At 44.6% G+C, this 27,638-nt stretch overlaps 2 protein-coding genes across 3 annotated transcripts; one reads left to right on the top strand and one right to left on the bottom strand.

The window, feature by feature from the left end:
- The first annotated feature begins 139 nt into the window (after window positions 1-139).
- Window positions 140-9,391, top strand: KDELR3 (KDEL endoplasmic reticulum protein retention receptor 3). The gene is made up of 5 exons (XM_081129672.1): window positions 140-337; window positions 4,794-4,894; window positions 6,526-6,684; window positions 7,537-7,789; window positions 8,608-9,391. The coding sequence occupies exons 1-5, from the start codon at window positions 247-249 to the stop codon at window positions 8,646-8,648; spliced, it is 645 nt and encodes a 214-aa protein (XP_080985798.1). The 5' UTR covers window positions 140-246; the 3' UTR covers window positions 8,649-9,391.
- On the bottom strand, window positions 9,382-27,493 carry DDX17 (DEAD-box helicase 17). Of its 2 annotated transcripts, none has more exons than XM_081129657.1 (13): window positions 27,067-27,493; window positions 22,870-23,020; window positions 22,125-22,224; window positions 21,127-21,260; window positions 20,753-20,818; window positions 20,206-20,347; window positions 19,483-19,643; window positions 19,222-19,394; window positions 18,774-18,884; window positions 18,464-18,525; window positions 17,327-17,386; window positions 13,195-13,431; window positions 9,382-12,334 (listed from the first exon to the last, which is right to left on the bottom strand). In XM_081129657.1, the coding sequence occupies exons 1-13, from the start codon at window positions 27,114-27,116 to the stop codon at window positions 11,829-11,831; spliced, it is 1,953 nt and encodes a 650-aa protein (XP_080985783.1). In that variant the 5' UTR covers window positions 27,117-27,493; the 3' UTR covers window positions 9,382-11,828. The 2 variants fall into 2 exon arrangements, with proteins under 2 accessions (XP_080985783.1, XP_080985782.1); XM_081129656.1 differs by having other exon boundaries at window positions 13,189-13,431.
- Window positions 27,494-27,638: the final 145 nt, after the last annotated feature.

Consider the following 27,638-nt stretch of genomic DNA (forward strand, 5'->3'; position numbering starts at 1 on the left):
CCCCCGCGGGGGCCGCGGCTCGGGGGGCGGGGCCGGGGGCGGGCCCTGGGCGGCGGCGCGTCCCGGCTCGGGGCGGCGGCCCGCCCGCCACGTCACCCCGGCCGGGCGCGCGCCGGCGGCGTGCGGAGCGCGGGGGCGCGGCCGGGGCGCGGACGCGGCCGGGCGGGGACGTGGCAGCCGCCGCGCCCGCCGGAAAGTTTCCCGGGAGTTGGCTGCGCGGAGCGGGAGCGGGCGGGCGCGCTGGACATGAACGTGTTCCGGATCCTCGGCGACCTGAGCCACCTCCTGGCCATGATCTTGCTGCTGGCCAAGATCTGGCGGTCCAAGTGCTGCGCGGGTGAGGGACCCCGAGGGGGGCGGAGCACCCGAGGGCCCGGGCCACCGGCCTCTGCTGGCCTGCCCCTGCCCCTGCCCCTGCCCCTGCCCCCGCCCCCGCCCCCGCCCGTGCCCCTGCCCCTGCCCCTGCCCCTGCCCCTGCCCCCGCCCCCGCCCCTGCCCCTGCCCCTGCCTCTGCCCCTGCCCCTGCCTGCAGGGCTTGGGGGGCCTCCTGGTGTCTGTTCGGGGTGGGGACATCCGCTGGGGGTGAAACAGTTTTCACAGCTCAGCTTGCAAAGAAAATAGAAAGTTGTGCTATATCAAAGAAGGAGACCCTGGAGGTTAAGGAGGGCGGGCGGGCTCGGGCCTTTCACAGCCGCCCCCCCGCCGCTGCTGATTGGAAGGGGGGGGGAGGTGACACCCCTCTCCCTCCGGGCATCCCCTCTGCTCCACGGGGCAGCACCGACTGAGGCCCATTGTTCTCTGTACTCTCACCCAGGCCCAGGGGGGAAGGGGAGGTGGGGGGCAGAGGAGGTATGAACACAGTGGCCCCCAACTCTGTCTTCTCTTTCCTTCCCCCTACTCCTGCTCCCTCCACCTACTCCAAGGATGCCCCCCTCGCCTCCCCCCCCTTGCCTATGTGTGGCACAGGCATCTGTGATGTGGCAGGAGGGGCCAAGCCCAGCCCAGGTGGGCATGGAACTGCCCCTGAGCAGAAGCCGGGGGAGGGCGGGAGGGGTGGGTCTTTTGCCCAGTAGTCTGGCTGCCCTGGTGGGGGTTTGGAGGAGTTTCAGGGCTTGACTGGTGGTGGTCAAACAGGCCCAGTGCCTTAAGAGGCTGCCCGGGCCTCCTGCGGCCATCTTTGTCTGCTGGGGTCCTGCAGGTGCCACCTTGTTCTTGGCACTGGGTTGAGGAGATACAGAGGTGAGTGTAGGCTTCTTGCGGGGGCCAAGGAGGCAGAGCGCCAGCCCCTGAAGGCTTCTTGAAGGGTGCAGCTCTGTGCTGGGTCCTGGAGGTGGGCAGGGTGTTACCCAGGAAGGTGTGCTGTGTGAGGACACCGGGATGCAACAGTCCAGAAGTTATAGAGGGCAGGGCATGCCCCTGGAAGGGTGAGCAGCCCTATTTCGGGGTGGTCTGGAAGGGAAGTGAATCTGGGGAGAGGGTTGTCCAAATGTGACAGGAAGCTAGGGAGTTGGGACTGTAGAGCCATGGGAGGTTTGGGAGCAAGGGAGGGGGCTCAGAAGGGGACCTGAAAGCTGTGCAGAGGGTCCAAGAGTGGAGGCAGAGAGCAGTGTGGAGGCCACCAGCTGGGAGGCTTGGTGGGGAGGAGGGGTAGGTGCTGATGAGAGGGTCATTGCAGAGGGAGTGCTTCTGGACTGGGAGGCCGTTCGGGTTTGGGGTTTCTGGAGAGACATGCACTCACGGTTCCCACTCAGGGGAAGGGGGCCAGGAACGCTGAGCAGGGAGATTGGGGGCAGAAGGACCCTGGGCTGGGTGTGCAGCCATGACCAAGAGGGGACTCTGTTCTCCAGTCCATTCTGTCAGGCACTGTACTAGACTCCTGGCATATAACACGGGCAGCACAGGCAGGATCCTGGGCTGCGGAAGCGGACTTTCTAGCAGCGGGACACCACCAACAAACAGTGGTAGCGACTGAGTAAATGACATAGTTTGAGGCCCTAGGTGCTGTGGGAAGAGAAAGGATAGCCTGTGAGTTCTTGCCATGCTGGTAGGAAAGCTGGCACAGGCCTGATTGGAGTGTGTGAGGGTGAGGTGCCTGGATGCCAGCCCCGTCGGCCCTAAGGAGCAGGGCCTGGTATGACCCTGCTGACTCAGCCCTGAAGGCAGCAGGAGACTGGAGCTTTGTTCTTGCTCTGCCCCTGACTCAATGTGTGACCTTGGGCCTCAGTTTTCCCATCCGTCAATTGGGAGGAAGGGATGCACCTGGTTGGTGGTCCCATATGTGCTTAGGAGCCCTCAAGGACTCTGGCCAGGTACTGACTCATGTTCTCTTCCATGCTCTGGGTCTCCATGCTCACCTTGCTCTGGTGGAAATTATTCATTGCTTTCAAAGGAGTGTGAAAAACATTACACTCCAGATCCCCAGGGCTCCTCATCATTGAGTAAAGTGTAAGTAAAGCCCAGGAGCCTGGCAGACTGAGGATGGAGAGGGGAGGGGAGAGGTGGGGGAAGGCTGTGTGAGAGGGGTTGCCAGGCATCCCCCACCAGGGCTGCTTCCTGACCCTCCTAAATGGGGCTGAGGCCTCCCAGCAAGGCCTCCACGAGGGCTCAGTGAGATGGTACAGCAACAGGCACAGCCCAGAGCTGGTCAGTATCATCTCCCCCAGGGGGCTCATTCCCATTCCTGCAGCAGCGCCAGACCCCCAGGGAGGCACTCACCTTCCCATTGAGTCCTCTTTAGCCCTCACATCAGTCCTGCCCCGTATGTGTGAAGAGGCCCATTTTACAGATGAGGACTGTGAGGCTCAGGCTTGCCATGCTGGTAGGAAAGCCGGCACACGGACCCAGCACTCTCCGGAATGTGAGAGGCTCCAGTGGTGTTCATCCTCAGTCATTAAATCTCTCTCTCTCTCCCCAAATGTCTGTCACCAGAGGAATAGTCACATAAGGCACAGTTGAGGCGCATGAAGGAGCCAGGCCCTGAATCAGATAATTCCACTTCTCAGTGCTCAACTCCCCAGTTGTTCCATTACATTTAGGATAAAATCCAGACGTGTCAATGGCTGGAGTGAGGGAGTGAGGAGAGTGATCTGACCCAGGCAGGCCCTCAGGAGCGTGATAAGGATTTGATTTTTTATTTTAAGGGTGCTTGGGAGCTGCTTAAGGGTTTTAAGCAGAATTTATTTTACAAATAGCCCATTGGTTGCTGGTGGTGGCTAATAGCCCGTTGGAGGAGTGGTGGGTGGGAAGCAAGGAGGAACTTGGGAAGACCTGCTGGGGATCGTTGAAGTGGGATGGCTCGGCCGAGTGGGAGCTGTGGAGCTGAGAAGCAGGTTGGGGGACTCCAGGATGGCTCTGGATTTTCTGGCTTGAGCACAGAGGGGATGTGGTGGCATTTGTGAAGGGGAGACAGAAGAAGAGGGTTTTAAGGGAGATGATGAACTTGGAGGGGAGTCCAAAGCTGGAGTGTCCCTGGCATGTGGGCTGAGATGGCAAAGGGACAGAGGGAGAAGAGAGGTTTAGGTGGCGAGGAGGACAGGAGCAGCTGGAGGAGGGGAGGAGCCAGCGGTGTGGACAGTGGTTCATGGTAGACATGGTTCGGGATAGACTGGGAGAGCGAGGATAGACTTGACCTTTGGAGGCGGAAACGCGGGCGCATTGATGGGTATGGTTTGGCGGTCTCCAGACTGGTGTGGGCTCGAGGAAACGAGAAAACGGAGGCAGGGCCTCTGCTCTCCCCATTCTGGAACCATCTCCATGACGTATCAGAAGTGGCCCACAGGAGACCAGGAAGCATGCCAGCTGAACGCAGCTTCAGTTCCTGGACTGGATCCTGGAACAGAGGAAGGGTGTCGGTGCGAAAAGTGCTGAAATCTAAATAAAGCCTGGAGTTTAGTCAGTAGTGCTATACTGATGTTAATTCTTAGTTTTGGTAGATGTTCTGTGCTTATGCAAGATGTAAATAGTGGAGGAAGCCGGGCAAAGGGTACATGGGAACTCTCTGCACTGTCTTTACAACTCTGTAAATCTAAAGATATTCTTAAAATAAAACGCTAAAAAAGGTCAAAGCAGGTGAGGAAATAGCATAGAAAGTAGACTCTAGTTTTGTCATCTTGATGCATCCATACATGTCATATGTGTGCACATGTGTCATGTGTCGGATGAGCCAACAAAGATTTGGAAGGATGCAGATTGAGGCTTTGGGATTCAGGTGATGGCTGCTTTCTAATTTACAGCTTTATGTATTTTCTGATTTTTGTTTTACAAAGAGTAAAAATAGTCATAATGTTTATGACTAGAAAAAAAGGCTTTTTTACTTTTTAAAATCTGGAAAAATAAAATAGAATGTTTCCCTGGCCCTGTGCCTTCCCCACCTGCTCTGGTCTCCCCAGTGAGTCAACCTCATCAAGTCAATGAGCTGTTCTCCAGAAGACCTAGCTTTGGGGATTGTCGGTGGGGCTCTGCGAGTGGAGCACAGAGAAGCCTCAGGGACACCCCCAGTCCCCATCATACCACCCAACACCCTTTCCAGAGCAAGAACTGAGGCGGGCACACACGGGGTGCTGGGAACTCAGTGTTCCTTCTCTATTTGGAGACTGGGAGACAGATTGCAGCCTGGTGAAAGGAACAGACTCCAGTGACCCAATGAGGAGGGGTGTTTCCTGTTCCCTGGGAGCTACAGTGCCTGGACGGGGGTCTTCATTAAGGGCAGTTGGACACTTTAAAGCCTTTCCAGCTCAGGCTCGGGGGCCTGGGAGTCTGTGTTCTCATTGTCTCCTGTCCCCCTCTGGCCATAGGCATCTCTGGGAAGAGCCAGATCCTTTTCGCTCTGGTCTTCACCACCAGGTACCTGGACCTGTTCACCAACTTCATCTCCATCTACAACACAGTCATGAAGGTGGGTGAGGGGGATGGGAGCCCGTGGGGAGGGCCTGCTGAGGCCCCCCACACCATGGGACATTACACTTGGGAACTCGGGCTGTGGAGCCAGGCACACCTGGTTTGAGTCCCGTCTTTAGGGAAGAAAGGCTGCATGGGAGGGAATCCTACCTATCTTGCAGGGCCAGCGAGGATTCCATGAGATAAGATATGTAAAGTGCCTAATACCCACAAGATATTTAACCAAAGCGAGCTCTCTTTCTTCTCCACATCAGAGATGTCCCTTTGGGACTCCAGGCGTCTTGTCTCTAGGGTTGGTGGGAGGGTGCTGTTGTTACCTGTGGGGTGTGAACTTCAGTCAGGTCCCAAAATCAGTCTAGTTAAATTCCACACGCAAGTGGCGCACAGCACCTGCTCGCTCAGCTCACTCCCTGCCCGAGGGCCTGGCTTGCGCACTGCAGACCCAGCCCCGGGCTTGATGGAAGGTCTAGGAACAGCCAAGAGGTCGGTTTCCACATCTTTCCACTTCGATTCACTCACTCATTGCTGGGCCCTGAGTTCGGGGCTGGGAATTCAGAAGTGAACAGAACATGGTCCCTCTTATAGGAATCCCCTCATCGGGGAGACATTATTACACAATTTACAGAACATGTGACCATGGGTAGCAGTGAGATTCTTACATAGGGCGCCATGGTGACAGAGTATGTGTGCCTCATTCTGGTGAGAAAAGACTTCGAGGAAATAATCTATAACTTGAGTTTTTAAGTACAAATAATTATTTAGGCCAGTGTAGACCCGGACCAGCAGCATTAGCATCACATAGAAACTTGCTAGAAATTTAAATCCTCAGGCCTGCTCAGACCTACTGCAGCAGAAACTGGAGGCAGGGCAAGCGGCAGTCACCTATGTGATTGTGATGCACATTCAAGTTTGAGAACCTCTGGCCTAGAAAGTGTGAGAGGCCAGATCTACAATCATACGCTGAAAGGCAGCTATTAATTAGAAAAAGAGAGCTTTTCTGAAGGAGCAGTGATCAACTGATTCAAGGGGTGTTAGTCCTTGCAGAAGGATGCTCACAAGTCACTGATGTGAACCTAGGAAATTGAGGTTTTAAAAGTGCCCTGGGTGCGGCCGGTGTTGCTCAGTGGTTGCGTGTGGATCCATTCATGGAAAGGTTGCTGGTTCATTTCCTGGTCAGGGCACATGCCCGGGTTGCGGGCTTGATCTCCAGTAGGGGGTGTACAGGAGGCAGACACTTGATGTTTCTCTCTCCCCCTTCTCCCTCTCCCTTCCTAAAAATCAATAAAAACATATTTTTAAAAATTAAAGTGCCCTGGAATGCCACTGCTAAATCCTGCCACGAAGACTAAGCCTGGCCTTTTGCCTAATGCTTTACTGGGCACCTTTGAGTCCTCACGGCAGCACTATCATCCCAATTAGAAGCACAATTACTTAACAAAGGGGCATCAGCTTCAGGTTCTAGACTACTGGACCTAAGAGAAACTGCGAACACGGTTCACCTCTTCCCCCTTACGGCAGGCAGAGCACTAGCCATCAGGCTTGGTAGGTCCCAACTCAGGGTGGCTTTGAAGCCCAGTAAATAGGTTGGGAAAAGGCTTCATCAACTTCCAAGTGTCTCTGTCTTTTTAGGTGGTTTTTCTCCTCTGCGCCTATGTCACAGTGTACATGATCTACGGGAAATTTCGGAAAACGTTTGACAGTGAGAATGATACGTTCCGCCTGGAGTTTCTTCTGGTCCCAGTCATTGGCCTCTCCTTCCTTGAGAACTATAGTTTCACTCCCCTGGAGGTAAGGAAAGAGCCCCAGGAGACTAATTCTCAAAGGCGAACATGCTCCCTAACATCATGCCCTGTGGACCTCGTAATGTCTGGGCTTCTTTGTTACAACCGTGACTGCCACTCATATTGTTCAGCTAGTTTAGAAATGAGCAACAAGCTGTCCATACTGCTCGTTGAAAACGGGCACACCTGAACAGTGATGTTCATGCGCAAAGTGTCACGGCACCACTTAGGCTCCTGAGACCTGTCCAACAGGTGATTAGCGGACACCAGAGCGCAGTCCAGGCTGATTTCAACTCGGTAGGTCTGAGCTGTGGCCCAACAGTGTGGGGCGACAAGCACCTCAGGAGATTCTGATGCTAGTGTTCTCGGACTGTATTTTGAAAAACCATGGCCTCAATTAAGGCGAGTTTATACAATAAAACTCTGCAATTAAAAATGCGTTGTAGAAATGTTCATGCTGTTGTGAAAATAGCATGCTTCTTTAGAGGTGGAATGATATTCAGATTAAAATAGTAAAAATTGCCTGGCCGAGTGTGGCTCAGCAGTTGAGCATCAACCTAGGATGCAGGCAATTGGGGTTCGATACCCTGTCAGGGCACATGCCCGGGTTGCAGGCCCGATCCCCTGTGGGGGACGTACAGGGAGCAGCTGATCGACGACTCTCTCATCATTGATGTCTCTCTCCCCCCATCTCCTTTCCTCTCTGAAATCAATATATATTTAAAAATAAAATAAAAATTAAGAACATTTTTACTTCACTGTATTCTCTCCAGTGAACACGTTTTAGTGATTTTTTTAAACAAATGGACCCTTCTTGATCTTGACCAACTTCCTCTGACCACTTATCTCCTTGGCTCAGATCCTCTGGACTTTCTCCATCTACCTGGAGTCAGTGGCCATCCTGCCCCAGCTCTTCATGATCAGCAAGACAGGAGAGGCCGAGACCATTACTACTCACTACCTGTTCTTTCTGGGGCTGTACCGGGCACTCTACCTAGCCAACTGGATCAGGCGGTACCAGACTGAGAATTTCTATGACCAAATTGCAGTGGTATCTGGAGTGGTACAAACCATCTTCTACTGTGACTTCTTCTACTTGTATGTGACCAAAGGTAGGTGCTGGGAGGACAGTGTTGTTGGCACCAGCCCAGAGGCACTTACCCATTTAATATTTGAGGGCAAACGGCAGTGTGAACAAAGGCAAATCTCTGCCCCTCATGGGGCTTATTCTAATGGCAAAAGACAAACCCAAGTATTTTCAGGAAATGGTGCTGTAGTCCAAATGGGACGTACTATATGCACAGTGCTCACATTGTGCACAAGGAAGGCCGATATGAGGTAACACAATTTAGGGAAATAGAAACCACTCCAGAGAAGGGCCTACATGTAAGCCCTAAGGCAGGCAGCAGCTTGGTGTGGACAAAAAGGCTGGTGTGGTCCACATCTATGAACAGATGCTGGAGGCCGAGCAGGGCGGTACAGGCCAGGGTGAGGGGTCTGCAGTGCGCTCTGATCGCAAGGGCTGCCGTTGGAAATCATTTATACAACAAACCCACCAACAGCCAAAGCGTAGTTACAGGGGAGTCGCAGTGGTTCGGAAGAGGTCATCAGTGGAGAGAGGTGGACAGATCTCTTGGGGGCAGAGTTGAGGGACTGCTGAAGGACTGCCTGAGGTGTGGGCTAAAGGAATCGGGTGCTAAACTTAAGGCCTAAGGGGGCCGTGGTGGTGATAGCAGCAACCAAGATGGGGTCAAGTGAGTCTGTAGTTAACTTGTAGTGAAGTTTCCCCTTTGGCTTTTTCATCTGAACAGCTCTGAACTGGGCATTAAACTATTTGCACAAAGTTATAAAGGAGTCCTCTCTTCAGTACAGTGAACTTTTTTTTTTTTTCTAAAGAATTTTAATATTCTGTATCTCTATTTTCTTCTAGTCCTAAAAGGAAAGAAGTTAAGTCTTCCAATGCCAATTTGAGGGCCCTCAGGGAACAAGGACATGAAGCCAACTGAGATGTTCTACTGAGCGACTTATACGTGACTCAGACCAGTGTTAAAATTAAAGCCAGAAAAATGCTCAGTGTGGATGGATTTCGGCAAAGCACTGGTCATTTTATCTAGAAGACCTCACCAATATCTCCTTTATAGAGGTATTGAAAAATCCGGGCCAATTACACAAAAATGGTGCCATATAGCATCAACAGGAGCATTAAGAAACCTTAGGTGCCTAACTCACGAATGGGTCAAATAAACTACTGTTTCCTAAGGCCCTAGCGTGAGACTGCGCCAAAGCCAATCCCAGTTGGGAAGGATGTCCTTCTGAGTACAAGGCAAACAAGTCACCAGCTCCGGCAAGACTTAAGCAGTCTCACGCCTGACCTTTAAAATCAACTCGAGTCTTACTGTGGCTCAGAGTAGTTCCACACTCAGTACTTTAAGTAACAATCCTAGGTGAGTACCATTAGCATGATGACCATTTTACTGATGAGAAAACATACCCAAGCCTTTACCTACTAGGTCGTTTTATTGCTTTGTGACTTGATTTTTTTGTATTAACATCAATCAGTCCCAACTCCTTTTCACATTTTTAGGTGCTAACTAAGGCAATTTCCAACATCCCCAACCCTGATCTTGAAGCAAATAAGAACCCTATGTAAGAGGACTACCATTGGACTACAGTCAGAATTTTTAAGTAATAAAAAGCTCACACCTTATTGTCAACAGTGTTTATTTATACCTACAAAAGAAAACAAGATGGTATCAAAAAGGACAACTTACAAACTAAGAATAGTAACATAGCTCTTAGCATCCTGTGCCTGAACATCACACATCTACAAATCTTTCAAGTCTTAATGCAACAGGAATGTGTTCAGAGACCAGCAAGGACATGAATAGAGAGCACTGATCCCAAGCAAAAGCCACCAACCTTTCAGATGAGAGAAGTCCACACAATGAATTGTTGGGGAGGGACTGGGGTGAAGCAGCCCCATAGCTTAATATTGAAATCCTTTCCCTAAATGAGTTTTAACCATGACCGCAATACTTAGCATCAAATGAGATCTCATTTGCTCATGTTCTGAAGTAAAGACAGAACCTGAATTATGAGCGACAGACATGGAGGCAGAAGTGTTACTCTAGAGCTATAGAAAAAACTCTGCTAGATTCCAGCTGTGCTCAGGCCACAACAGCTTTTGAGATTTGGAACATGCTGTTATTTTGACTATGTGATTACAACATCCCTGGTGGAAAAAGGGAGGCAAGCAGCAAACTATTGCTTGCTTGCCCAGAGACCTTTCCTAAAAGGGGACGCTTCTCAGACCTGCAAGTGAGTATGACAGCCCCTCTGGTGGCACCTGTTTAAAAAAAATAAATAAATCAGAATTTTGGTGTAGAAGTGTCCACAATGGACTGGTCAGTACTTAAACAAAAAATAATTTTTCTGGGGGGAGAGAACACTTTGGTTTAAAAGCACAGAGCAGTTTTGCCACATTTTTCCTGTGCCTACTTTACTCTTTCAGCCTCAACTTCTATAAGGGGAAAAAAAGAAGTTAAGAAAGAAGAAGGGGGAGGATGTCAAAGTTCTCACATGCACATATTTCAACTTATGCTGACAACCTACCTGTATGTTGCACAGTCAACCATACTTTCAGAACCCCTCAGAAACAATCCCTTCTCTCTCCCTTAAGAATTTCAAAAGGAAAACAAAAAAAAAACCTCAAGTATTTAGATATTTGGATCTTACAAACCAGTAAACACCTTAGCCAAAGAATGCAGTGGAGCCTTCCCCCTTTAACTACATTGTGAATGAACAATACTGATGACATTAAGTCTCACACTAGATATGGCAGAAGTTTCTGAGTCTGTCTGATCTCCCTGTCCTGTTCCAGTGAACATGAGAGCAGAAAATCCTTTCGAGGCCTGTTATAGGTACAACAGTCAACATTACTATGAAGGGGACAAACTCACCTACCTTCAGATGGAGGAAAAGTAAAAGGACTTATGGTTTAGTCTTCTGTAACTTTTCTTAAGCACTACCTACCTGTAAAAAGCTGAGTGCAAAAGGATGCAGGAAAACTTGCACCCAAAAGCTGTTACAAAGCACTGCAGAGAACACAGTATGAAGAAAGAGGTCTTTCTTAATAAACCCTTAAGATTCTTTATTCAAGATAACTTGGCCAAAAGGGCTTAGCGGGCAGAGTTGCTTTTATTGACGTCTACAGAGTTAAAAAAAAAAAATTGCCCATTGAGTATATTGCTTATAATTAAAGGTGGTTTTTACACTGCAGGTGAATGCAATTAACTGGTTAATAAAAGTAAATTTTCAGTGAGCATTTATGTTCATTCTGCTCACAGCTGTCCTGTTGAAAAATGAATTTCACAGATGGTCCCTGTTTGTACGGGGAAGAAAAATAGGCAGCTTCCACCCAGATGCTGAGATGCTACATTTAACCATTGCAATAAACACTTGGGGTTTTCAATTTAAAATACTCAAACTTGGCAATTCAATTTCTAACCTGACACTAAAATGATTATTTTTCAGTCACTGGGAAGGGGGAGGGCAGAGTGTAAAGAAAACCAATAAGGAATTTTTCAAAACTGCGAATGCACTCAAAAAGCTAATCAGCCAAAACAACAATGGCAAAGCACTGTCTTAAAAACTCATCAGGCCTGTTCCAGCTTGGGAAACATTAGAAAAGCATTATAGAAAATGTGCAGGGAACTCCCTTGGTTTTCTAACTCAGTAATGAGAGCAACTGAAAGCACAGATGCCATCTTCTTCTGCAGAGTCCAACCCTTTACCCTCCCCACCCACTCCCAACTCAGGACAATGAAAGGGCTCCCCCGTGGGGCCTAATACCTTGCTTTTCCTTTAAAGATGAAAAATAGCTCAAATATCCTCAACATGCAAGAAATCGGGGAGAGAAAAACCTCTGCCAGTCGGCTATATATATATTTTTTACAAAATCTATTATTACAGACTGGATCAATTTGGCGGGCAGAAGAAACCTGGCAGTGAATTCTAACTAATCTGCATAAAAGACAAACCACAATGGTTGGGGGGGGAAATTAAAAAAGAGAGGGGGAACAGAAAAAAAGGGAAAGACAGCGTTCCTTTAAATGTAGTAAGTCTGCACAAGTCACTACCACTCGAGTGGTTTCATTTACGTGAAGGGGGAGGGGGAGGGGGAGGAGGGGGGTATTGGTAGGCAGTCTGCCCCATGTAACCTATCATACTGGTAGCTCCAGGAGGCTGTGCAAACTGTTGTGACATCAGTGGCTGTGGTTGCTGCCCAGACCGGCCTATCCCACTAAACTGCTGGCTAGAGCTCTGTGAACTTCTCCCAGTTGAGGTGGTGCTACTAGCCCCGTAAGTGCCAGCGGCATATTCCTGGGCTGTATAGCCACTGGTGCCATAAGCAGCTGCACCATAGGTGCCTTGACCATAGGTGTATTGGCCTGCTTGTGCTCCAAAGGCAGAATTTGGACTTCCATAGCCACTGCCATTAGCGTAACCAGCTCTATCGGTTTCACTACGATCCCGATAGCTTGCAGAGTCTCTCCGGCCACCATCTTTGACTCCTCGAAGCCTCCGGTCACACTCATCCTGATACATCAGATTGGGATTATTGGCTGAAGAAGTGGTCCGGTATCGAGAACGACCTCCTGACAAAGGATACGATGAATTTTTAATGCCAGACTTATGATGCAAACATAACCAGCCATATGTAAATATTCTACTAGGTACAAAAGTATTCAATGTTCTTTCTCGATCAAAAAACATACCTATAATTTGAACCTTTAACAGAACTTATTCAAAAGAATGGTAAACATAAAGGATACTCAACTTCCTACCCACTTAGGACCTGTCTTGGCTAAGAGGTATGTGATTTAGCATAGGCTTAAAAAAAAAAAAAAAAAGACAAGCGGCTAAACTCACAACATCGTGAAAGACCTACTAGTGCAAGTGGTACACAGGTGTTGCTTTGTGGTCCTAACTGCCTCAGAATCCTCCCACAAGCTTTAAGGAAAAATGTTCACGCTCCTAGCTCAATTCTAAACCCAAAAAACCTGTATATGTAACACCTCTCAGGTAATTCCACTGTAGAGCTTAAACATGCATGCAGTAAGTTGGAGAAAAGGAAATACCAAAATGGTAGTCAGGAGGTGTAGATCCTAGTGTATTTTGCAACTAATTTTTAGATCTAATAGCTGTGCCTGTTCTACTACCATAAAATGGTGTAAAATTAGGTATTAAAGTAACCATAATTCAGCTTAATTTTGAATATGCACCATGTACTTCAAAATACAAAGGTCAGTTTTACATTATCTACGGAAATAATATGCTGCAAAAGTAAGACAATCACATTGTCTTACTCAGAAGAGATTATGAAAACCATTAAGCACTGTCCTTTGTTACTAAGCAACATACTTAATAAAAGCCTACACAGAATTAAAAAATAAGGCACAATGAATACAAAGAGATACCTTGGCAGTACCTGGAAAACTCCAGGACTTACCCTTACCCCCTCCTCCGCCGCCTCCTCTGTGGTCCACCAGCTGCATCAGCTTGGGGTTGATAGCCTGATTGGCTTCTTCCAGCACTTTGATCAACTCTCTGGCCTGCTTGAGGTTTCCTGGGGTGAAGAAGGTGTAGGCGGTGCCCTTGTTGGTGCTACGGGCTGTTCGGCCAATGCGGTGCACATAATCCTCTGAGCTGTTTGGATAGTCATAGTTGATCACAAACTTGACATCTTCCACATCTTCAAAGCCAACGACGAGTCAGTGTGTAGGTTGACGTGGCAGGGAAAGAGAAGGTAAAGGACATGCCAACAACAGGTGGAAAGCACAAATGCAGATGACAGCAAGAGGAGAGAAGATTAAGTTAGTGACCACTCTGAACAGGAACAAAAAAAGACTCATCCCAACAGAGTAAAAGAGGATTAATGATTCCTGGGACATGCATAGGAAGTGCATCTTTATCAGCTGTAAAATCCTAAGGGAATCCCATCCAACCAGCCGAACTCCTGCCTCTTCTGTATTTTAACCAATATACTGACAGGAGTTATACCCAATTCCAGCTCTATCCTTTCCAAAACTGGAACGAAGAAAGCGGTAGCACCGTTACGTTATATGGCCAAATCACTTCTACTCTGTTGGGAGAAGCCTGGCAAGATCTACCAGAAATATAACAAACTTACCTTTAAACCAGTCACAGAGCAAAATGAAAAAAGAAACTCCATATACTTTATTACTACATTTTAAGGAGACTTAATCAAAACATTTAAATTTTGCTCTTATATTTTAAAAAACCATCCAGAGCCCAAGTACACATCTAATTTCCTTTGCAGAACATCCAAATTATCTCTCCCCTTTCAATTACAAGAGCACATTACACTAAAATTTCACTGTACTACCAAGCCCAGCTCTGCCAAATGAAGACTTTTGCTCAACTCAAGGTTATTTTAACTCAGTACTTGCTTCAATGATCAGATTGTCTATATAACCTGGGAAATTAAATAGCCAAAGAGTGTGGGAAAAACCATGAAACCTTGAGACACAAGTTTAATGTTCTGTCCACTGCTGGGAATAGGGTTGAATAACCTCCTAATGCTTAAAGTATGTAAATGTTAGTGTAATGCTTTCAGCTAAATGTATCTTTTTTACCTACTTAAACAAACAAATTTAAGAATATAACAAAGAATCCTAATGTTTTGTGGAAAAAAATCTGCATTTTACAAAGAATATTCAGAAAATATCCTAGATAAAACACAGATTTTTGTGATATAAAGAATTAAAAAACATTCTCTGTTTGTTACCAGACCGATGCACGCTCCCTCCTCCTTTGGGAAACCGCTGCAGCCGATCCCGTCTCTTTGCCTTTTATTTTTGGCGGCCTCCTTTCGAAAACTCCGCCTTCTGACACGGGACCACTGGAGCGCGGGGAGCATGCATCAAGGGTCCGTGGCAGTGAGAAGTCCCCACACACGCTCGCTCTGTGAACTGGCTTAGATGCTTCTCTGTAGCCCCATTTGGTTGCCAAGCGCCGGAGAACCTGGGTTCGGGTAAAAATTTCAGGTCCTCCAACGCCTCCCCCAAGGATAATTGGGGTGATTGTAGAAAAAAATAATTAATAAAAAAATATAAGTTACATCCAAAGGGTCAGACTGCATCTATTGCCCAGACTGGATTAATTTCAGGGGGAAAGGGGTGAAGATTAAAAAAAAAAAAAAAAAAATCAGCTATTGTTAACGGGCCTGCGAAGAAAGGGGCATTATGTCTGTTTCTTATTACAATAAAGGCTCCTCAGTCTTTACTGACCCCTAAAGTCCTGAAATCACACCAGAAAGACGAGAAGGCAGTCATCACAGGGGGCAGCGTGAGTCTCCGGCTAGGGTCGTTGATGCAATAAAGGAAAAACAAAAATTTACAGGGCCAGGATGGATGTGAGATGGGGGGATGGGAAATTATGTTCCATGATCACATCTTCAGAGATTGGATAATGCTCCTTAGTCAATCCCATTGTGTATGACCATGGGCAGCAGAGCAAGCTGAACCACTGCACTGGATGTCCAGACGTGTGCTTTCCTAGCAGAAAGCACTAGGGACCGAAGTCAACGGTTCAGATACTAATACTTGGGAGTATTTCTGGAGGGGCTCAATAGGGGGCAGACATGGTGCAAGTTCTTCATACTAGAAAGGTGTCCTGTGTGTGCACACAGAGCTGGCTGAGGACACGTAAGAGCAAGCGCAGAATTTGATTTTCTCCAGTCAAGCCTGCCCTGATGTTACTTGTGCACGGCCACAGTATTATCTTGCTGCCTTTAGAGAAGATGCTGTAGCAGGGTGAGAAATTGAAAAGTTAATGTTTTGGCCAGCTGCCTAGGGTAACAACTTTTTGTCTGACAAGCCCTGTAACATGGCCTGAATCTCCAATCACTAATTGGGAGGGACAGACTAGCCAATAGGCTCATCTAGAGCTGCTTCGGGCCAATGTAGATTTGCCTCAGCCATGTACTGAGTGATCTGCAGCTGATATCAAAGCTTCTGTTAAAAAACAAAACAAAATAAATTCAATACTTTTAGCTTAACAGCATGTAGTTTAAACAAAAAAAATGGAAAAATCAAAAATATCCCAGTGGAAAGGGAGTAATAGTGATTTCCTGAGGGTGACTATTATAACATTATGGGAATCAAAAGAACTTACCTGAAGGGAACATTTAAGAGGCCATCGCTCGACAGGAAGTGAAAAAAGGCCTGGTGACTCAGCTGAAAATTGCACCCCTGTCTATGAGGTAGAAGCCTTCACTTTCCAGGATCTTGTAGGACCTTGGTCAGCATTCTGCCATTTTGGTGGGTTTTCCCCCTCCTTTTGATTTTTACAAGGCAGCAAACAAAGGGGCCCAAAACAAGCACTGATGTTGAGTAACAAGAAACAGACTCGGGTATCTTCCCTCTCCCCGCACTTGGATGAGTGGGGGTGGGATGAAGAGTCTTAAGTTATTCTAATGGTAGCCAATTGATTGGGTTTAGAAATGCAGGGGGCCATGGAACAAATATTTTTAATTGTCTAGGCAAGATGCACAAAGAAGCTACCAGCACATAGCAAGCCTGTTTAAAAACCACCATCACTGAAAGCTTTTATGTAAACTGCTTTCAGGCCTCAGCCTCTTCTCCCAACAGGCCCAAGTTCTAACTGCACAGATCCAGACATGACCTCAGAGGGCAGAGACAGTTTTCAGTCATGGCTGCAGGTCACCACCTCTGAAGGAGGGAATGATGAGTGCAATGTAGTCTTCGTTACATTTGTACTCCAGTTGTCTGAATAGTTGCTCTCTTTATGTCAAATATAAGAAAATATGGTACTTCTCATCTTACTGGGCAAGAAATTAAGTACCTGTCAATAATTTAAAGATCTCTGTGATAGAAATATCACCTTTTTAAATATAAGTTTTGACTTACCCCTGTTTAAGCTTAGAATAGGCTTAAGTACAACAAAGTATCTCTGTATATCTTAAATCATAAGTCAAAAACTCTAGAACACTACCAGCCTCAAATTAAGATTTTGAATTGGAAGATAGCATTTTGATGACATGAGTATGGGTAGAGGGGATGAATGAGTACCCATGATAATTTTACTTCAGTAAATAAAGTTGGGCAATGCAGACTTATTTGCAGAATGATATCGTGTCTATAGACTTATTAAATTGCAAGAATATATTGTCTGAGCATTCATGGCATTGGACCTCTCTCTCTATATAGCACAGACTGGTATAAAGAAAAGAGTAACTGAAAAACTAGTTCCTAACAGCTAGGTGCAATCAGGCTCATTCTATCAAGACAGGTAATAGAAGTTGAGCTGTTTAACTGAAGGTCTCCTCTCCCTCTAACTGTATGAACAGTCATGCCTAGGCCTTGCTGCAGACCAAAGTCTGTCTGTTAGGAGCAGGAAGAGACTTTGAAAATAAAATAAAATAAATGTCAAGGTTAAAAAAAATTGTGAGGGGGTAAAACAAAAAAACAAAAACACACTTTGTATTCTTCTCTTTTAAATATTTACCTAAACACACATATGTAGAACTCTAATTTGAAATGACAAACAAATTTTTAAACCAAAAGATACGTATACCATGGACAGAGACACCTATCTATACAAACCTAGCCCACGGGAGGCTACATCTGTGGCAATGAGGATGGGAGCCTTTCCAGAACGGAACTCTGCAAAACAAGAGCAATACTATGAAAACCAAGCTATGCAAGGCTAAGTGGTATATCTTTAAAAAAAATGACCAAGTAAACATTCCTAGCCTTTACCACACCAAAGTAAAATTTCAAGTAATGGTATCAGAGCATGCCAAGGTCTTTTAAATTTAAGGGAAATAGTAACTCTTTTGAAAATCTTTATTATATTCTCTTTTAGCAGATGAGCCAGAGCAGCAATAGACAAAAAGGTACCTCTAATAAGGGATGGGACACACACACACACACACACACACACACACACACACACATCAAGCCATGATTAGAAGCTTGGAACTCTCCCCCACCACCTCCACCCCCAGCCCATCCTTGGAGAAGGGGAGAGAGGCTGGAGATTTGAGTCAATGATCAATCATGCCTACACAATAAAACCTCCATAAAAATCCAAAAAAATACGAGGTTTGGAAAGCTTCTGGGCTGGTAAGCATATCCATAAAGGCAAGAACTTATGCCCCACTGGCGTGGCTCAGCGGCTGAACATCAACCTAGGATCCAGGAGATCACAGTTTGATTTCCGATCAGGGAATATGATCGGGTTTTGGGCTCGATCCCCGCAGGGGGCGTGTAGGAGGCAGCCTGTCAATGACTCTCTTTCATCATTGCTGTTTCTAGCTCTCTCCTTTCCCTTCCTCTCTCTGAAATCAAGACATTAAAAAAAAAATTTTAAAAAAAGACAAGAACTTATTACTTAAAAGTGTAAAGAGCCAGCATTACTGACCTTAAAGGACAACAGAGATATGCCCAAAATGCCCCCAATATATTCCATTAACTAAAGCAATGCTAGGCAAACTCCAGCTTGCAGGTCAAATCTGACACAATGCCTACTTTTACAAATAAAGTCTTGTTGGACACAGCCAAGCTGTTTCTCTACATACTGTCCATGACCATTTTTGTGCTACAACAGCAGAATTGAACAGTTGTGCCACAAACCACTATACGGCCTGCAAAGCCTAAAATATTTACTGCCTGGTCCTTTTATAGAAAGTGTGTCAATCCCTGAAATAGAGTATGAACAATGCTTAGTTGTGAACTCACCATTAAGTACCCAATCTCTTTCTGGTTGACTCTTGTCTCCATGGATACACATAGCTGGCCAACTGTAAGAAGTGACCAACATTTTAGAAATCTATTTTAATGAAGGAGGAAAACCAAGCTTTAAAAAGAAGTGCAGCCATATGGAATTATGAAGGTTTGTCATAGACTACACAAATGTATTACTGTCCATTTAAGAAGCAAAGGCATTATTGGCCATTATTAAAACATACAACATTCACAATACCAATTTAGAAATACCCACTGAACTATGAAACCTGAAACTAACCAATTCCTTCAGTGCTGCACTCACCCATCTCTGCGCATCCTTCGAGTGAGGTCATCACAGCGTCTTTTTGTCTCTACAAATATTATTGTCTTATTTTCCTTTTCAGCCATTATTTCCTCCATGAGCTGGATCAATCTGAAAACAAGACCAGCAACAATGCAACCATTCAGAGACCTACACATTATGCAGAAGCTGTATCTGCAACATCAACTCCCCACAGCACTATCTTTTCACATTACTTTTCTATACAGCTGGTAATTATCAGAGCTGGAATTTAAATCCAAGGATCCAGAATCCTTTGTCTTTAACCACAATGTTCTGATAAATGATATGAAAGATGGATTGTTGGAAAGGTAGCAATGCTTTTAGTGTTTTCAGACCCCAAAAAAGGTAGTTTCTCCAATGCCTTAATTTTGGAGGATTATTAAGGAAAGGTTTATGAGCATTATCAAAACAGTGAAATCATTCATACTTGTGGTCTTTTTCACTTTCCATGCAGACATCCACAATCTGGAGGATGTTGTGGTTGGCACTCAACTCCAGATTGCCTACATTGATCTGGGTATAATCACGAAGGAAGTCCTCTGCAAGCTGTCTTACTTCTTTTGGCCAGGTTGCACTCCACATCAATGTCTGCCTATCAGGCTGTAAAGAAAGGAAAGGATTTCTTTTAGGCTAAGGAACTGCAACAGGCAAAGGGTATTATTTAGAGCATACTACCAACTTTACATACCCTGATTTGGTCAACAATTTTACGGATCTGGGGTTCAAACCCCATATCAAGCATTCTGTCAGCCTCATCCAGCACAAGGTAAGTACATCGGCGAAGATTTGTCTTTCCTGATTCCAGGAAATCTATCAGGCGGCCAGGAGTAGCTATACAGATCTCAACACCTGTAAAACAAAACCGAAAATCTAGCAACTAAGAACTTTTTGTAAAAATATCCTCACCCAAGGATGCAACTGGGTTTTTTAAAATTGATTTTCAGAGAGGAGACTAGGGAGAAACATCAATGTGAGAAACACTGGTTGGTTGCCTCTGTAAGCGCCCCAACTGGGGATTAAACCTGAAACCTTTTGGTGTACGGCATGATGCACCGACTGTGTCATCTGACCAAGACAATTAAGAATCTTTACACACTGTCCAAGCCTCGTCACACTAAGAAGCACTGGCTCTGGTGGTTGAACTCCATGCTGCAGAGAACTAACTACATTTTAATACAGCACTTGGGAAAGCACGATGTAAGACCTTACACATAATCATCAAATCTTCACAGAGTATAAGTCTCTAGCCATGATGAACATTCTGAAAGTAGCATTTTAACCATATCTGAGAAATTTTTAAGCTGCTGTAATACTGAATTTTTTCACAAGAACCCATTATTTTCCTCTTAAATGTCATTCACAGAAATTGGCAAAATGAGATAATTCTTATAAGCTAATTTTAAAAAATTACCTCGCTCCAAGTCTCGAATCTGGGGACCTTTAGGAGCACCTCCATAAATGCAAGTACTCTTCAATCTTGAACACTTGCCATAGTCATCGGCCACCTGCTGTACCTGCTGGGCAAGCTCTCTCGTGGGAGCCAGAACTAGACACTGAAACAAAACACATATCCCAAGTTTTAAAACAAGTACAAAAGGCCATCTAATTATTTTTCTCCTGTCTAATTTGGTACTTCACACTTCTTTTGTATCCCCCAGAGAATCACTGAGCAATTAAGAACTGCACTTGAATTAATGCATATGAAGGTAGTATGCATAGTGGTTAACAGTAATACTGATTCCAATTCAAGCTCAGTTATTTAACAGCTGTATGACCTTAGGTAAGTCATTTAATTGCACTAAAATTTATTAGTAAGATGGGGATAATACCACTTCCAGAAATGAAAGATAGAGTTGACAATGAAATCTGAAAAAGTATGTAAAGCACAGTGCCTAAAACACAGTAATCCTTAAACTGCAGTTATTCTTAGAATTCTAAGCAAACGGAAACACACTTACGATTGGACCATCTCCCCTTTCCAAGTATGGCTGGTGGTTAATATGAACAATTGCAGGCAGCAAATACTGAAGGGAAAAAACAATGACAATCTTATAAGAAAATTAAGTCATTATCTTAACAGTTATAAATTATCACAATAATTGATTATGGCTAACTAGGAAAATGAAAAAGAGTACTCACAACTGTGACAAATACATGCAATGTGAATTTAAACATGAAATGTTTCCATCTATTTCATATAGGTAATAAAGCTAAAATATTACTTATACAACATGAATTAAAATTTTATAAAGAACTGAGGAATATATATGGATAATTAGAATAGCAAAATAAGTTACCAAAATGTTAAAAATCTTCCCATGCTGGTACATACCGCTAATGTCTTCCCAGAGCCAGTCTGGGCAATGCCCACCATATCACGGCCACTAAGAGCCAATGGAAATCCCTGGCACTGAATTGGAGTTGGTTCTGTGAAATGCTGATCCATCAACACGTCCATTACGTATTCTGTAAGAGAGTATTACTGCTTTTAAGTAAAACTAAGAACACAGCCAGAATTCTAAAAAACTATTTTTGGCAGGATTTGCCCAGCTTTACCTCTCCATGAAAAGTGTGGTTTTTTTCTTTAGTTACTAAATCTCTGACTACCTCTCAGAGGACTGCTCCAATAGCCATTTACCCTTCCCTTCAAAAACCTGAAAACCACTGCACTCAAGTATCTAACAGGGCACTGGCACATGGTAGTCACTTACTGTTAACCAAATTCAAATTATATCCAGCTAGAAAGCAATTCCATTCTGCTGTTTTCTAAAAGATAGAGGCAAAACCCCTAGGGCAGTGATTTTCAATGAGTACGCAGCAAGAATTTTTAAAACATGCAATACCTGAGTATCTAATCAGGGGCACTGAACTCTGTTCCCTTAGATTGTTAAATAAAAAATGGCAATAGCCAACACAATAATAACCATCCAGTGTGAATGAATCAAAATTCTACTTATTTTTTGGTGAGCTTGGCAAAAAATGTATTTTTTGGTGTGCCACAAAGTTTGAATAATTAGTTTGTGTGTGCCATGAGATGAAAAAGGTTGAAAATCACTGCCCTGGGGAAGAGGAAACACTCAAAAAAAAAAAAAAAAAAGTTCTAAAACAGATGAGCATAAAAAAAAATCTTATGCAACAATATATTATTTACTTCTAGCCTCGAGTAAGTTTTTAAAAGTAAAAAAATTTACATAATTACCTTTGTGAAAGGTATTCTACTTGGGTTTTCAACAAAATCCTGAGTATAGTTCAGAACCTTTAAAAAGATCTATTACCCATTTTTATCATTCAGCCCAAATTAACAATGAAGATCCTGGTGAGAACGCTTACGTGGGAAGTTCGCATGATGGAAGGCAAACACAGGTTTAGGACAAACATCTCCCCCTCTCACTGTAATCTCCTTCTTACGGCGTAGTTCATCAACCTCATACTATGGGAGAAAATGAAGGAAGACAAATTAGTAAAAAGGTTATTTTAAACATGCAAAAAACCATATGTAGCAATTCAGTTGAACAATTATTATCCAATCCAAAATTAAAATGGAAAACGTGCGAGGAGCCTCCCAACTTTGTGAGTCAATAAAGCAGGTGATAAGAGTTCCATTATTCACAGAGAAAACAGATCCTCAGACATGTTAAGTAGCTTGTGCAAGGTCAGAACTATGAAGAGGGAGAAAATGTAGAACTTGGGACCAAGTGTTCTTTCCACTATACTTTCTTCTGAACAAGTAGAGTGCAAAATAATGAGGTTAAAAAACCAGGAGTACACAATGACAGTATTTTAAACTTATTTAACTTACTTCATAGATGAAAATACATGACCTCATAGAGTTAAAACCATATGACAAATTGACTGGAAGCATGAACAACAAATGAGAACCAAGCAATCAAAACATGAGGTATGTATTTAAACTGGTTCCTCTTATGAGTACTAGCAGTGTTAAGAATTGAAGTACCACAGCACTAGAGTAAAACATGTAACAGCAATAGCACTGTATGTGTAAATTCTGGCTATGTCTACTTGGTTCATTACTGTGTATTAAAAAGGTAAATAAATAAACACCACCCCCCCTCACCGGAGTCAGCCTTGCCACTTCTGGATGTTCCACATAAAAGTTCTTCTCAAACTTGGGCAGCTCACTCAAATCCCACTTCTTTTTACGTAAACGCTCCCCAGGATTACCAAATTTCTTCGGGGGAAGGCCACCACCTCCTCTTGCTCCAAATCTAGAAATAGCAAAAATTTTAGCTATTAGTATTTTCTTATTTGAAGGTATGGAGAAGTTCATCCAACTTTATTATCCAACAATACTGTTACAGGTATGGTTACAATAGGTGAAAAATAAAAACTCTTAATATATCATGAGGATTACAACCAGATTCTGGAATCCAAAAAGGTTTGAATTTTAATTCTGCCACTAACAGTATGATTTTGAGCAATTTCTTATGCAAAGTAGAAATAATATTATCACCTACTTCAGAAATCGTTGTAAAGATAAAATGAGTAGCCCTAGCTAGTTTTGATCAGTGGTCAGAGTGCAGCCAGAGGACTGAAGGGTCATGGGTTCAAATCTGACCAAGGGCAAGTATTTGTTGCAGGCTCAGTCCCGGATGCTGGTCAGGGCATGTGCAGGAAGCAACCAATTGATGTGTCTCTACATTGATATTTCTCTCTCTTTGAAAAGCAATGGAAAAAGTATCCTCCAGTTGAAGATTTAAAAAGAAAAAAGACGAAATGAGTATATGTAAAGTGCTTAAAACAGTATCTGGTATAGTAAGCAGTCAGTACAATTTAGCATTCGACAAATACTTCCTGGGTATCGACTATATACCAGGTACTGTTTTAAGTGGTCAAGACACTCAAGTGAATAAAAAAGAAGTCTCTACTCTTATGTAATTGATATTCACACAATTAGGTAATGGAAGACATTAATTTAAGCTTAAGGGCAAGACTGTGACAGGTAGAAAAATATACTTTAAGAGAGTAGCCCCATAGTTGGAATAACTTCCTAGACCCCTTTACCCCTTTATATAGTGGCAATCACTCCTTTGTCCGCTGATCTGCTAAGGAAAACTACTAGGACCCCTAAAAAAGCTAAGCAGTACTATTAACTGAACCATAACTTTAGCCAAGAAACCACAAATAAGTCTTATCTAAGGTTTTTAAAACTCAGGTTTAAGACCTTTGATTTCGCTTTATCTTTCACAATGGACAAGTTCAGCTGGAACACAAATATGATCACCAGCAGAACCTGAAATGTTCTCCTAGAAGAGCCCTAATACTGAGATGGTCTACAGCATGTTTCCATTCTATTTCCTCACTCCTGACAACACTATACTGAACTTAATTTCCCTTTTCCATCCTAACCCACTCAAATCATGAACTTGCAGATGGTTCCACTTTATACTTGACAGGCAGTAATTGTACTATTTTAAAGGACCTTAATTTCCTGGATTTCAAACCATTCTTAAAACTCTGGCTTAAAGACCTAGCTAGACATTTCTCTAAATACAAGCCAATTTAATTGATGACAAGAAATTTTCTTGGGATTACTGATAGGCAGAACTGATTCAATTTCATTTATGCTACTGCTCAACTAGTAAGAGAAATTAGGAACCAAAACAGGAAAAGCATACAGATACATATATCAAAAATATAATATCCTTGACATTTTCAGTATGCCCTCAGGTCCAAAGCTCAATATTGACCCCACCAAAACCACCTCTCCCCCTCACTTATAAATGTCTCAACCAACATCATTTTAGATTATGGAAAAGATACTGAAGTGAGTCTTGCAAAGAAAGTAAAAATGACCAAAGACCAATTTTTAGACTGTCAGTATAGTTCATATAAATTTACATGGTTCTTAGAAGGTGCCATTTCAATGCTGCTGCTGCATCCCAAAGCTGCCCAGACCTTAAACGATCTAAGAAAACAGAACTTTTCAAAGTAAGGTTCCTTTTTAAGATTTATGAAAAAGTAGCCCTTTTTTCAGTTTTCCTTTCTTCCTATTGCATTGGCAAATTATCCAAGATACAATTTGAAACATGCAGTTCTTTAAAGGATGCTGTCTTCCACCTTTAAAAGTAATGCTGATTTCAATATATATATATTCAAGAGAGCCTTTTACTCTTCCATAATTTCTTAGCACATTGGTACTACCCTTTAAAGATGCATGTGTCCTAATTCCCGTGGCATACTATGCTGCTCATTAAATGCTTTACTGAGCACAAAGTTTAATTTGGCTTTACACTAAATGCAGCTTTGAAGATTTATATACTAACATGCAAAATCATGCTAGTTTAAATGAACAATGCATACTTTGGACTGTACATGTACACTAACTTCACTCATTCCCTTTTCAAAATAATCCATCTCAGCTCTGTAACAGTTACGGACAAAATAGCAATTCAAAACAAAACAATTTTTTCATAGTAAATGTAGTTAGAGTACAGACTTCGAGTGTCACTTCGCTTGAATAATTTTTAAAGCTTTTTAAAAAAATGCTGATACTAAAGAGTTGATATGGGATAAACTAAATATGGATCAGTAATTCACTTTTTCCCCTTTTCAAGTTTTTATTATTAAAGCATGTATATGATGCAATGAACTATTAAGTCAAACACCCATGGTAAAGAAATGGATATGACCTGTTACGTTGGTAGCTTCTATATACCTATTTCAAATTTACCACCCCTATCATAACTATCCCGAATTTTTAAAAATCCCTTGCTTTTTATAGTCTTATCATATTTGTAGGTATCCTTACATGCATTGTCTTACCACAACTTGGCTTTTTTACTGTTATATTCTACTGTATGAATACCCACAATTTATCCAGACATTTGAGTTGTTTCCAGTATTTTCGTGAATGATGCTGGTGTAAACATCTTCGTACATGAATACTGGAGCATGTACAAGGGCTTCTCTAGACCTTAGAGTTTAGGGTATAAAGCTTGAGAGGAATTATTGGACCATTTAACTTTAGTAGGTAATGTTCTTTTTCCTAAGCGGTTGTACTGCAATTCACTTCCACGTTTAGCTATACTGTGAAACACACAGAAAACGGTCCACTTCTGGTCCTCCAAACTCAGATAAAATACATTTTCCTTCCTAACAAGGTATAAATAAAAAGAATCCGTTTTTATTTTGTAAATTAAGTGATAATTGAGGTGCTTGTGACTAGTAGATCTGACCCTTGTGTATTGGAACCACAAAAGACAAGTTTGGAGAAAACAATCAACAGCACACCTACCACAGAGAGACAATTACATGCAATATTTCAATTCCCGAGAACAATGCAAAGTAAAGGCAACTTTTATTACAAAAAAGAAAAAGCACAAATCAGCATGGATTTATCTCTTATGCTACCTTTTCGTTTAGTCAACAGTAAGATTTGAATTTCGGTTATCTGGGAGGATTTTGGTTTTTACCCTGTTAACTTCCAACCCGGTAGCCGTGGCCTTACTACATGGAAAACTTTCTAGCTAGGCCGAGAAGCTAATGCTCCAGTCCAATTATAGAAAATAAGGCCAAAATATGGAAAAGTAAAAAAAAAAACTGCAAAGCTCCCTCTCCCCCAACCCTCCCTTCGCAAACACGGCCATCTAGATGGCAATTCCATTGCTTTATATTCCAATGTGAGTCCTTCCGATTACTTAAATACGACTAATGGTGATTCTTGAAAACTAGAAGGCAGCCTTTTTAGCCTCTAGTTTCAGACCAGGTTTCCAGTTCCGTTAACAGTTATCTCTGGCGACAGATAGCACAAGGGAAGCCATTTCGCGTTAAGATTTTCCTAGGCTGAACTTCGAGATCTCATTCTGTCCTCAACGAGAACATCCGTGTCGCACAGATGAACGCCGAGGCCCGGAGAGATCAAATGACTTGCCCAAATGGGTCGGGCTCGAAAGCCGGGAAGCGAGGCGAGGCCCGCGCAGGGTCTGCGACGGCGAGGCCGCCGCTCCCGTTCCCCGCGGGGCTGAGGCTGGGGCCGGGCCGCGCCACGACGGCGTCCGCAAGGAGTTGGGGCGCCGCCAAGCCACCGCCCCTTTGCCAGGTCATCAGCGACCCCGGGCCCAGGCCCACCCAGAGGCCCGTGCACCAAATCGCTATGTTCGAATGCCTCGCTTCCCGGAGTCGGGAGCGTTGCTCACAGGCCTGCAGTTCCTCTCAAAGTCTCCCGCTAGACCGCAGGCTGCGGTCTCCCAGGGAGGCAACCACCCCACCCCCACGGACACACAAGGCCTTCCCTCGTTTCCTCCCCCCTTACCCTCCACGGTCACGATCCCGGTCCCGGTCCCCAAAGCCGCCTCCGCGCATGGTCCCAAATGGGTAGAGATCTGGGAGCGGGGCACGGATGGCCGGGCTCGGGAGGGCCTGAGGCTCCGGTCTGGTGACGACCGATGGCGGCGGCGCCTCCGCTGTTGGGGCGGCGGCAGGCGCGGCGCTCTCTCGCTCCGACGCGCTGTCTCCCGTCGCAGACGCCACCGTCGCCGCCTCTCTCGTCGGAGACGGGAGCAAAACACAGAGAATCGGGGTTATAAAGTCAGTGGGTAGGTTTGGCTACGCTCAAACCCGGCAGCGCCGCGGTTTAGGCGTCTCCTTCCTTCCCGGCGACTGCACAAAATGGCGGCCGGCGCTGAGACTGCTCCGGCTCAATGCTACGTACGTCGGAGACGATACGTAAACAACGTGTCGGAATAGCCCCCGGGCTTCGTGGAGTACTACGGGTATTCTTGGAAGCATTTTACGTCAGTTGCGGAGATGGACGCATTTTGCGGTCGGTAGCCGGAAAACAAAATACGGAGTGGGCGTAGCGTTCTCGCGCCGCCTGAACTAGAA

Source organism: Miniopterus schreibersii (assembly GCF_964146895.1).
Source record: "Miniopterus schreibersii genome assembly, chromosome: 2".
Lineage (NCBI taxonomy): Eukaryota > Metazoa > Chordata > Mammalia > Chiroptera > Miniopteridae > Miniopterus > Miniopterus schreibersii.

Bases quoted from the DNA above. Each gene is read 5' to 3' on its own strand.
- DDX17 (XM_081129656.1), bottom strand. From the start codon at position 27,116: ATGCGCGGAGGCGGCTTTGGGGACCGGGACCGGGATCGTGACCGTGGA. The intron at 21,261-22,124 runs GTAAGCGTTCTC...ACTCTCTTACAG, and splicing joins CCATCATGCGAACTTCCCAC to AATACGTAATGGACGTGTTG. The intron at 12,335-13,188 runs GTAAGTCCTGGA...ATCCTTTGTCAG, and splicing joins CGGCGGAGGAGGGGGTAAGG to GAGGTCGTTCTCGATACCGG.
- KDELR3 (XM_081129672.1), top strand. From the start codon at position 247: ATGAACGTGTTCCGGATCCTCGGCGACCTGAGCCACCTCCTGGCCATG. The intron at 338-4,793 runs GTGAGGGACCCC...CTCTGGCCATAG, and splicing joins GCGGTCCAAGTGCTGCGCGG to GCATCTCTGGGAAGAGCCAG. The intron at 7,790-8,607 runs GTAGGTGCTGGG...ATTTTCTTCTAG, and splicing joins CTACTTGTATGTGACCAAAG to TCCTAAAAGGAAAGAAGTTA.